We start from the raw sequence: 12,543 nt of genomic DNA, 5'->3' as shown, positions 1-12,543 counted from the left end.
TTAAGTTAAACAACAGAAGCTACTTCCTGTGTGTTTTCTACATGATTCCTGTATGACATTCAGCTCCAATTAAAAAGATATATATTTTCCTTTAATATTGAATTATACAGTGTCAACATTATGCCATGCATATCCATTTCTACCAGCGTTCACGAGATGAGCTCACAGTGAGAGAAATAAAACACACAACAAATAAAAGCACACTAGGGAACCAGTGGTAACTAAGAAAGCCAGTAACTTTACTGAATTCTCTGCAAAATACAAATACATTTTTTGAATCCCAGCAGGAGAAACGATTTTTTTTAATCCATACATTAATTTTTCACTACATACAGCTGAATCAAGTCCCTTGAGATACAGAGATGTGTTTTTTTTTAATTTAATGACATCTTGTCTTCAAGTGGCGACAAAGTCCAGCTTATGCCGCTGAAAGCCTCTTTCTCCTGGTTTCAGAAAAAGAAAAAGGATAAAGAAAAAAAGACAGAGAAACAGAAAAAACACATTTCCTTTCAACCTTACCCACGGTAGGTTTATACAAGCTACATTTGTTACTACAGATTTTTTTTTTACTTTTTTATTTGTATTTTTTTTTAATGGAAACAACTTTTTTTTTTAAGGAAAACAACAGCAAACCAAAAAGGATGAACCAGGGAGTCATATGTGGACGTTGCGTGAGATTTATAGAACAAACAATGGCATATATTTCACAATACTGTACACTTGGGTTCTTTTTTTTTCTTTTTTTCTCAATTTTATTTTAATATCCCATTTCTTGTCATGATTGGTTGAATGGTAATTTGAGGTACTGGGAAGGTGAATATGAGGTACCAGTATTATTGGAAATTACCCAAACGCAAAAAGAAATACAAGTTTCTCAAACCCAAAGAAAATAGACTAGAACAAAGCCAAAAACAACTCTGCTCCATGTCTTTGGTAGAAAAGATATCAAGAAATGTCCAATCTCTGAATCATATGAAGCACATTGTACAAGATGGTTTCCAGTGATGTAGTTACGGTCAGAAGAAATGGGCCTTGTGTACTGAATGGCATTTGTGTTGCTGAAATGGATAATGACGGAACAAATTAGCTGGACACATATGACCAAAGGTTTCACAAAATCAGCTAAGATAAAACCATGAACCCATGACGGCACAACAAATTCATTTGTCAAAAAAAACGTTACTCGTCTCTCATGCTTTTAAATCTTTCAGTGCAATGTCAATTCAAGTGAAACCGTTCATTATTTGAGTTTGAATACCATCTGCTTTGGTGTTCACAGACTAAAGGTTTTTAATGTCAGAAAGGTTGTGCTTCTTCCTAACCAAAGCACTGATTTGGATAAATATCTTGTGCTCACTGAATATTAGATATAAATACAGGCAGGTGAACCACTGGTACAGAAACAAGTAAGAAATTTAATTGTCAAACTTTGATGAATGTGTCAATAACAAGATTTTAACTCTTGTTACTTGACCACTAAAAATGGGAGTAATATCGATCGGAAGTGTGCTTACTTCAGTGGATTCACTTTCCTCACCTGAGTGACATCATACCATTGTCATGCAAAGAGGTGTATCTTTCCCAAAGTACTTATTCATGAGCATTGCTGAATTGCTGGGTGAAAAACTGAAGCTGAATCTGACATTTTGGCTGGGTTTGCCCCTGAAAGATTCTGTATGGAGCAAGAAGAAAGAAAAATAAAAGACAAAACAAACATGTGCAACTGTACTTATGTAACCTCACACTGAAAAAAAATGCTATGACCATAATTATTATCATATATATTTATATATTAGAAAGCTATACACAAGCATGTTAATTTCACAGATTTTTAAAAAGAATCTTAATATTATTATTCAATATAGTTAGAAATACACGTTTAAAAACAAAAACCTCTACAAAATAAAAAAAAAAATCCAAACTGTTGAGCAAAGCAAGGGTTCTCAGATGTCATGGCTTAGGTTTGAAAAGCCCAAGGTTACTCCTTCTTGTACGACTATCGTTTTTCATATAAGCAAAGCTATCAAAACACATTCTGGCTTATATAAACTACAAAAAGCCACAAAAATGCTTTGCATTGTATTCCTTTTTATAAGAAAATATAAGCAAGTGTATCATACAATTGTTTCTTTTTTTGTCCTTTTTTTTAAATACTGAACATTTAAAGCAAGTCCTAGGTTTTTAATTTCATCAGAATAAACTAACATGGCTCTTAATTTAAGGTATGGTCCTTCATCTACCGACTGCCATTCGATCTTGCTATTGACACTCCTCGCCAGAAGAGCTTGATTCGTCAAAATGATCTGAAAGGTTCCTTCTCCCTGACTAAAACCTAGGGGGTATACCTGTACAATCCTTCGAAAAGCAAAAAGTCTTGCATAAAAGCTTTCATTTGTGTTAAATCTGCAATGTCTGGCAACCTCGACCCTTTCCCCCTTGTCCCCGCCCACTCTCTATGTACAATACGTTGAACCCGCAACATGACATTGTCAATCATAACATACATTTAGCGAGGGAACACTCTGAAGAGAGTGGCGAAGAAAAGTGAATCTGTACACATAGTATTGGTAGAGCGCCTCAAGTGCTAGCCTGTCTCGACTCGGCGATAAGTCCTCAGCTGAGCTTCTCTCCCATGGCTGAATATCGCTGAGGAAAGTTTGTAAGTACTTTTACAAAAAAAAAATCAAGAGTACCTGACATTTAGTTGCTTTTGTTACTATGCATATATGTACACCTACACACACGTGTAAATACATATGCATATGCATATATGGTAATTCTTGAAAGTCAAATCCACGCACGGCACAAGTTATGCATAGTAACCCCGCCCACTAAAAACCTTGTTCTTAACCCTCTTATACTAGCCCCTCCTACCCTTTCCCCTACCGACACCCATCAATTACGTCAATATGTATACTGGACACACCCTTAGACAACAAAAACCTTATAGCTAATTATGAGAAAACACCTCCTCCCTGTTCACGTAATGACTGATAGGACTGGGAGGGTGACAACTCGTCAGAAAAGGACAGAAATAGAGAGAGTGTGTGAATGGCGCGATGGCGCATTATGCGGCACGGGTGGGCCGAGGTCAAGGTCGAGGGGCTGTTGAGGTGTTGGTGTTGGGGGGCGGAGCTTATCATGTGGCCCAGCCTTCGGACAGGCGGACTCGCTTGACAGACGGGCTGTCGCACTCATCCAGGCCGGGGCGGCCCATTCCCAGGGGCGAGTGGAAGTCGGGCCGGTGCTCATCCCGTTCGCTGCCCTCGTGCGAGCTGCCGCAGCTGCTGAGGCTATCAGCCGGCGAGCGGCCCGAGTCCTGCCGTGCCTGAGGGGGCGGGGCCCCATGCTGCTGCTGCTGGTGGGGAGGGGGCGGGGCGTAGCCGGCGGGCGTTGCGCTGCTGGAGCGGTCTCTAGGAGGAGAAACAGGTTCGGACTTGATGTGCAGGCTTTGAGTAGAGGGCAGGGAGAGATTTGAACCCTGACATAAGTGAGTGCTAGTGCAATTTCTGTAGGAAGGAAAGGAAACGGAGGGGGGTTACAGAATGTGACGAGTGCCCACGCACTCATGAACATACATACTGAAACACAAATGACTGATTATTAACTGTAAATTCTAAAGTACATAAATTATAAAAGCCCAAATCAGGAAACTGCAAAAGACTTAGCATATTGACACTGTGTTAAGAAAATAAACTTTTTTAATTTTTACATTTTTACACCATTTGAAAACAACAACTGCCTATTACATTGTATAAACATTTCATGATGAATAGATCAATTAAACTGTAACATTAGAATATTTTGTGTCTTCTATTTAGCTGCTGTTTCAGAGATCATGACCAGTTTCTGACTGGGGCTTTAAGCTGCAACTGACTTAATAAAAAGAAGACACAATATGAAAGGAGGAGTTTTAAAATTACAAAATGTGTGAAACAAAGGTAAGTGAAAGAGAAGGCATAATGAAAGAGTTAAGGCTAGCAGCGAGAAGTCCTTATCACTTCTTTAACATATGTACAGATGTGCTGAGGCTCACCCCAGTTGGCCAAGAGCAGAGTGCTGCATGTTTTGGAGGTGCTGCTGCTGCCAGCCGCTCATTGAGCCCAGGTGCAGGGTGTTGGCACTATTGAAACCGGATATAGATGACAAGTCGGCACTGCTCAGAGAGTATTCTAGAACAGAACAGAGGTATAAAGTTAGAGTAATGTCACAAGATTTTGTTCCGTCATTTTGGACCATTTCGGTTGGTCCGTTCATCATGAAATTCTGACACATTGGAAATGACAGATCATTTTAAAATGACGCGGAAAAATGAAAACGTCAAAAAATGGAGATATAAGCCTTTGTTCCAAGAAAAATCGTTCATCAGAAATTGTTTGGTTTTCAGCTCTGTACTCCAGCACTGCTTGTTTTGGTGGCTTTTTTGACCTTTAATAAGTGGAATGCATGCTTACAAAGCTTCTGGTTGGGTGACTGTTTTGAACATTACACTTTTAGGACCTGACAAAAACTTCATAGTCGCTTTAGTAGTCTGTTTCAAGCCATTGTCTTTCTGCGAGACGAAAGGTATTTGCTTGGATTTGACCAGTTAAGATGCTTCTAAACACAGAATTCATCCAGCTGCTGCTTCAAACAGTTTCACTAGCAGCCATACAAGCTCATGGGATTATGTTTCACGGATGAGGTAGTTTGGATCATGAGCAGTTCCTTTCACACGCTTATTCAGTCAATCTTCTATAAATTACTCGTCACTGTTCATAAGACTTTGTCCTGGAATGCTACAGGCTTTTTTTTTAAGTACACCGTAGGCTGTACCAGTGGTTTGCATCTTGTGGTAAAATCTATGAGATCACACTGATGTATTCTTCTTTTTATGTTTGTTTTTGACACATCTATGCCCACATCCTGGAGTGTGTTCCTAATCAGTTAATTTTTTCTTAACACTTCAACCACTACTCTTTTGTGGTCTACCAAGTTGTTTGCAAATGCCAAGCTCATTGGTATGTTCTTGCTGCTTAACATGGTACCAAACATGTAATATTTTGCATTAAATAGGCATCAGACTATGTATTCCCATAACCTTTTCATGTATTAGATTTCTGTAAGGTAACTTTTTGAGGCATTAAATGCTTAAGACATCTGGTCCCTTCACCACAACTGTGAACAAGTCTGACTCAGAAAGTTTCTCTTGGATGACATATTTTACATCAAAGCAAATAAATTAGTTAAATATGCATAAAATGGCCATTTAAGGGATTAATCTAAAAGACATTCTGCACTTCATTTTTCACTTAAAATCTAAAGTGTTTAAGTACAGAGCAGAACTACATGCTGTACTGCATAGAGATACAAAATACAAGGCTCAAATTCAGATTTATGTATTATTTAATTAATATTTATTTATCGCTAGTTGCATCGTGCAAATTCCGTGTAACGTAGTGACAGTAAGACTCACTTCAGTTCAATGTGTGAACGGAGAACATTTAGTGCTTTGAGTTCTACTTACCGGTACCATATGAGGTGGAGATAGCTGAAGGATAGCCGCCCATTCCCTGGCCTGGTAGAGTGGGAGTTGCCACAGAAACAACCGGGGTGGCCAATGACTGTGCAGACTGAGAGTTGGTTATTCTCTGGTTCTGTAACAAAAGTAAGAATAGGGAGGGAAACATGAAGACGGAATACGTCAGCCACATAAACTCTCTTTATTCCTTGCAGACGGCTAGAGAATAAGCAAACTTGTGAAAAGAAATTAATCACTTGACGTGCAGCACCACTGAACTCTTCCAACCTATCATTTACAACCCCTTGCAGGGTGCTCGGTCTCTATAGTAACCCATACGGTCTCCAAGGCAACAGGATCAGCAACAACAGGGAGTGGGGCTGTGTTTTTTTGCTGGAATGATGACTGATGAGGTAGAAATGCACTCATGTCCTTCATTCTGTGTGTTGAGAAAAGCTTGTATGGAGTTGAAGCAGAGATGGAGGGGGCTAAACAGATTCGTTGGCTGGCAGCAGGGGAGACAAGGGTGTGCTGACTAAAAGCGACCACTAGGAGTCACTCCAGCTCCTTGGAAATGCTGCCGTTTGTCTTGTAGGACAAGGCGTTGTTTACCAGATAAGGTACTGCTTGTCAAAAGTTACCCATGGAGATTTGCTTATGTTGTTCAGCCATAGTATGGGTAACATAAAGTAAATGAATTCTTGCTTAGCATGTAGGGACAGTTTATATGGGATCATCTCAAAACATCTTAAACACTGGCACTAATCTAATATGACTGCTGGAGGATGAAGGATGGCCTTTGTGTTTATTAGTCCATATCACTACTTTGAGTCCCACTTACCAATAGAAGGTCAACATCCTCAGACTGATGGCAGTAAAGAGGGGAGGGTAGTAAATTCACAATTAGTGTCATTTTCTGAGAGTGGTGCTTGTTCAAGCCAAATTACGAATCTGCCCTACAGGTAAATCTAAGGGCCGGAACTACCTAGCTTGACTAGCATGGAAGACAAAGTGCTTAAGGGAGTTTCTAGCTAAAGCTAGAAAACTAATATAAAGGAAGAAGAAAAGAAGAAAAAAAGAAGAAGATAGAACAGAGAGGTCATGCTGCCCTAAGGCAGGAAGTGAAGTAGTTAAGGCCACTTACAATGGAGGGCATGTTGTTCTTGGCTCCAGGTGGGATGAGCACACGCAGGTCAGGTTTGCGGCTGTTCATGCCCAGGTTCATAGGTGGTGGAGACTTAGCCTGCATGTTCTTGTTCATGCCTCCGGAGGACACCAGCAAGCCTGGAGAGTTACGGTGGTTTCCGTAGCCATTTCCTAACGAGGAGAGACAGAAAGAGAGAGAGAGAGAGTCAGGCACTCTAGCATATTGCCAAATACGGCACATCAAGCTTTCACCATACCACAATGTTTAACCAAGCTCCATTTGACCTGCACCCTTCAACCAAAATATGCCAATTTCCAAGTCATCTACTATAAAGCAGCCATTCAGACTTGTCTTTGACACGTAGCTTTGTTCCAGATTCCTTTCACCACACATGGCCATTAAAGCTAAGTCTGACGCGTTCCGGTGCATTGCAACTATCTTCAATCATCTTTCACCAGAAACGTGAGTTTTCGGTGCGACAGTGCCGCACGATTTCACATAGCCTTCAGCACAGCTAAGCAGTCATTCATGTGAAGTAAGCCCTCACCATACATACTCTCTCATTCAGCTCTCAGGAAACCACAGAGAAGGAGCTCTCTCATAGAACATAGCCCATTTCGGCCTGCACCCTAGGTCCCGTAAACTGAACACTCTTGAGCTAATGAAGGTGAAGTTTGGTATTGTTTTAAATGCAGTTCTTTTGTTTTTGGCTTTCCTTTTTCATACAGTATATGTGGTCAAATCTCAGTAGGACCTTAAATGGGTGAATTCAGGCTATTTAGACTAAATTGTAATATCAACGATAATTTTAGTTTAGGATTAAGCTTAATCTGGATCCGGGAAACCAGCCCTTGATGTTATAACAACATTTTTCAAGTACCATAAAGGGGGAAAGCAGTGTTAAAGCACAACACATCTCTAGTGTGGTGTAATTAATACATTTGCTACGACTGCAACAGCCTGTTAATCTATTTCAAAGACACTTTTGACTTTTTCGTTTAGTTCAAGTTAAAAAGGTTAAAATTCTATTAGAGTCTGGCTCCATCCACTGTACACTGGGACTGCAATGTCTGTCTGATGCCTGTGTGAACATTTCACTCCCATATAAACCCAGTCATCTCACCTCAGCAGGCAAATACTTCCCATCAGCTATCTTTAGAGAAGTCAAGAGCTGAGTGCGTGTGTTTGAGAGAGATGAGTCTCACTTGTTCCTGCTGTGGTTTTGCAGTAAAGAGGCAGGTGTTTGGTGAATAGAGGAGACAGAGGAAACTTGTTAACCCTTGGTACTCATTGGCTTAAGCTGCTTTTATAAGCTGATTCTTAATACATTACAGGTAAGAAATAAGTACCATGGGCATTACAAGTGAAAATATGCTTCTCAAGCTTAGTTAACTAGATTATGATAGTAGAAAAACTTCTATATTTTTTAGAATTCTTAGAGAAACTCAAGAAAAGGTTCTGAAAGACTAAAGTCAGTGTGCCCATTGCAGCCTTAACATGGCTGAAAATCTAAACAACCGTAGTGGAAATCTAAAAAAACTACCTACAGTGCTAATGATTAATATAAATAAGTAAACAGAACATATATACTCTTACAAATAAAGGTGCCATAAAGGGCTTTTTGCACGACGCCACAGAGGAACCCTTTTTGCTTTCCTAAAGAACCTTTCTATGGATAAGTCTTCACAGTACCATTTTTATAATCAACTGTGAAGAACCTTTTTAAAGTGTAAAGATCAGCCACATAAAGGTTTTAGGAGGAACCCTTAAATTTGTATAGAATCTTTAGAAGTTTCTTCACACTCACAAATCTCTTTTTCAAACACCCTTTGTGGCACCTTTTTTAAAGAATGTACTTAAGTGAGATTTCATTGATGCTGTCTTCTTGTACTGCACATTTCACAGTTCATGTGAAGGCCATTAGAAAGGAAGACTACCACTGACATTTCCTGTTGCCATGCAAGCAGCCCTCATAAATGACAAAACCTGTTAACTCTTAAACATATGCAATCAAGGATAAGTACATGTGCATCCATGTGGGTTTGACCAGCAAAGCACCAAAGAATGAACCGGGCTGGCAATCTACATTCCTAATCCACAGCTCCTAGCCCCAACTTCACTGACTCCACCAAACCCAGAGGGGTACGTTACAGTGGGAAAGGGAGAGAGAGTATGGTGTCTTTGTTTCTTTCCACAACCCACTTTATTTCTTTGAGGGTTAAAACATGAAGCGTTGTACACTCGCTGCCACTTAAAAGAGGGGCAGGAATTATACGTTAGACATAAATGAACTTCCTAATCATATGCTGAAGGGGAAAACGAGACGCAGATGTTGTCCTCGGCAATTTCTCCCCGGTGATCTTTCTTTAATTTGAAGGCAACGGTTTTTGTTGTTTTGAAATGAAAAGTCTTGAAAGCGCAATTTGTATGATTCGAGGAAAATGAGGGGGGAGAGGCGGGCTGGGAACCAGGAGATTGTGAGGGAGTGTGTGTGTTTCTGTGCATGTGTGTGTGCTATTTCCAATGATGTATTTCCTGCCTCCTCTTCATACACAGTGAAGTATAGGCTGCGAGCAGCTGGCTCCGGTACTTTTCTGAACACTTGAAGACTCAACAACCACACATCATTGTTGAGGCTTCAGAGAGAGAGAAAGAAAGAAGAAAATGCATCCCCTTCCCCCTCAAAAACAGATTTATTCATCCTAACTTTTTCTATCAAGAAACTAGGCCGATGCTTTAGGTTTCAAAGACTACCTCTGCGATTTCAAATATTTTGGGTATAAAGTGCTGCATTGTAGGTCGGCCCTGTAAACATACCCACCATAAGCATTCGTACGCTGCGACTTGCTAAACCAAAAAAAAAAAGTCATGTAGTTCCTCTAAGAGTTAGAGTGCTCTATTCTTTGAGTGTTCACTCTGTTCTGCCCTGGTAGTCATGGAGACATGCTAGATTTCATAATGTGCAAGAGGTTAAAATTAAGGACATCTATTACACAAAGCAATCACAAAATATAAGAAATATTCTAATTAGACCACCCTATGAGCATATTAAATATTGCTCTAAATATGTTTGTGATGCTTTTCTGATAGCAGAAGAAGTGACAATTGATGGCTAAAGCTAATAAGCCCAAATGAGAGTAATGTGCAGAGATTGTGTACATAGAATAGTGACACTGGAAAAAAGTTATTACAGGCAATACGTTAGCACAGTGGATTTTATAGTTGGCTTAACCACTGGATAATAGAAGGAATACAATATAAGAGGATCCACGTACTTGACTTCATAACTTTAATTTAGCCCTATACTTTACTGTCTAATGACCATTCTTGATTTCTTCTTAACAGAAGTTAAAAATCTCCGATAATGTATTGGCAACTTCTCTGAGTTGCCTGTGTTACTGCACAGTATCACAACTAAGAAGTAAAAAATGTAAATGTTAGACAATATCCCAGAAATTAAATACACAATCCTTCAGACTGTTCTGTTGCTCCAAAACTAAACTGTTGGCTACTCTCTCACTCTCTCACTCTCTCTCTCTCTCTCTCTCTCTCTCTCTCTCTCTCCCACATCAGCTAGTGCCCAAGGGCCTCCCGTTTCACTCACAATGGGGAAGTGCTAAAATTACAGCTGGCCATATACCAGCAGTCCCCTCCACCCGCACGAAAAGGCCTGATGTGTACATTTGATAAAGAACCCAAGGCTATTTCTGGGCCTTCGCAGAAGAAGCCTAACTGTAAATGTGCTTGGCCTGAGTTTCCGTGTAAGGGCTACGAGGGGCAAGCGGATGCACCAGCACGGTTAAACGCAAACTGGACGGTGTCTCTGATTCCTTGTCATGGTTTAACGACCATGTTGGATCCTGCTCTCCATATACGCTGTTGGGCTTGAGGTTTTGGGCCATGGCCCGAGTTTACCAACCGAAATAATACTATGTAAGCTCAACAGGTCTGGCCTGTTGTGCTCATAAGATGTGACATGGAGTCTTTTCCAAATTCTAAAACATACACACTCTTGCATGTCTAATCGACTTGTGACACACAGTGTAGTGCATGCACAAACACATACACTGTTTTGCAGAGAAACTGCGGTTGTCTGAGAATGCTGCAGTTTTTTGCACATAAATAGCCATCCGAACGGAAAATGATCGAGTCATATTAAACACACTGTTTGAAAAAGGCCGGAGCACGAGGTATTGTGCTATTTTCCAAACGAGTTATGATTAAGACTCCGTTGTGTTATTCATCATTTACTGTAATGTCATTTCATCCACTTAGTATGTCTTTTCACATTGACTGAGGGGAGCTTTTTTTAAACAGCTGGCATGCCACACAACAAAAAAAAACCTCAGTCATGACTAAGAGCGAATTCGAGTAAAAAGACTGAATATTCATCTTTTCCTTTTTTACATTTGGGACATGAATCTGAAGGACACTTGAATGGGACGTCTTTGAGCGCCCCATGACTCTTCGAGGCTGTTGTTTCCAGTGGGACGGCCTGCATTAGAGCCACACTGTGCCCTCTGTTCAGCCTCGGCGCGACACAATGGCCGCATTGGACGGCTGCAGGCTTTGAGCGTGGACGGAAGGGCTACTACCATAAGTGCTACTTTTGTATGCAATGGACAGTAAAGAGACAGGGATAGACAGAGGGACCTCAGCCTCACCCCTTTGCAGTGGCCCCGAGGGCACTGCAGGGCCAGACAAGGTTAGCCAGCTGTGTTAGAGTGAACCCCATGCCAGTTTCCAAGAAGCTACTGTCCTGATTTTTATATAGAAGCCATGCTTCTGTGGTGACCACTGCTGAGTGGTTCTGACAGACATACATAGACACATATGCGCACAAGCATACACATATGCATACATAAGCTGTCTCCGAGGCGACCGCAAGTCAAAGCCCCAGTCTGTGTCTGCATGCACTATAACTTTTCCTTTCAAGTGGATTAAACACACACATGCGTACACACATTCCGAAAGCTATTTACGGCCTAGTTAAAGAAAAAAAAAATCCAAACGCACACTTCCTTGCGCTCCAGACATATGCTAGCATTTATCCTATACGAGAACAAGAATTGAAGTAGCCAAACACAAACAGGCCTGATGAAGCAAATGCTACATGTGTTGCCGTGTTCTGCTTAGATCAGATGCTTGGAGGTAAGGCAAACAAACACTGGCGAGGGGTCAAACAAAGGCAAAGCCAAGCCATAATGCTGTTTACCCCTTTACAAAAGACTACCAGTGTTTACGATCCTTGCTACGAAGACTAAATGTTCTTTGAGCGCTCTGAAAAACACGGTGTGTGTATATGTTAGGCTTAGCCAAACCTCAGATGACATATTGAGGCAAAATGTTTTCATTGCACTGCGCCCATCAAGCTTCATGCATAGTGTTCCGCGGTAATTGTTATATGTCCGGACAAAATGGGTCAAGTATCGAAAATGGTTGTCATTAACTTACATTAACATTTATTACATTGTAATTACTATGTATAACAGAAATGACAGGTATACCCTATTTCAGCTGGGCCGGCTGACAGCTTTTGTTGTTTATTCTGCATTTATATTTGTTCTAGCCTTCTCACCTAAAACTTAAAGTGAAAGTTAATGACTGCAGTCTGCAAGGAAATGGTTAGTACAGCCCCTGGCTTTTCCTGAAGGTTTTTCTTTTTGTGGTCTTTTTAAGCTGGAAGAAAAAGCATGATCATTGTATGAAAGATGTGAACAAGAGGGGACATACTGTAGTAGGTGGGGATGCCATCCTTACCAGCACTGGTGCCGGGGCCTGTGGTCAAATCGGCCCCCATAAGGCTACCTGGAACAGAGAGAGAGAAAGAGAAAGAGAGAGAGTGAGGAGATGTTTCAATCACCCCATTGCACTTGACATCCATATCCTACCACAA

At 40.7% G+C, this 12,543-nt stretch overlaps 1 protein-coding gene across 6 annotated transcripts in view; it reads right to left on the bottom strand.

The window, feature by feature from the left end:
- Nucleotides 1–218: 218 nt before the first annotated feature.
- Nucleotides 219–12,543, bottom strand: part of mef2cb (myocyte enhancer factor 2cb) — an 89,510-nt gene continuing 77,185 nt past the window's right edge. For 3 of the 6 annotated variants that reach the window (XM_036598941.1, XM_036598943.1, XM_036598942.1), the window contains 5 exons: nucleotides 12,381–12,455; nucleotides 6,645–6,817; nucleotides 5,507–5,636; nucleotides 4,037–4,172; nucleotides 219–3,509 (listed from right to left, as the gene is read on the bottom strand). In XM_036598941.1, the coding sequence (XP_036454834.1) occupies nucleotides 3,140–3,509; nucleotides 4,037–4,172; nucleotides 5,507–5,636; nucleotides 6,645–6,817; nucleotides 12,381–12,455 (884 nt within the window). In that variant the 3' untranslated portion in view covers nucleotides 219–3,139. The remainder of the gene's footprint in view (nucleotides 3,510–4,036; nucleotides 4,173–5,506; nucleotides 5,637–6,644; nucleotides 6,818–12,380; nucleotides 12,456–12,543) is intronic. The other 3 variants (XM_036598944.1, XM_036598946.1, XM_036598945.1) reach the window with 1 other exon arrangement.

The sequence above is a fragment of the Colossoma macropomum genome, unplaced genomic scaffold, assembly GCF_904425465.1.
Source record: "Colossoma macropomum unplaced genomic scaffold, Colossoma_macropomum, whole genome shotgun sequence".
NCBI lineage: Eukaryota > Metazoa > Chordata > Actinopteri > Characiformes > Serrasalmidae > Colossoma > Colossoma macropomum.
Note: the sequence above shows the minus strand (reverse complement) of the source record. Positions and strands in the feature narration are given on the sequence as shown.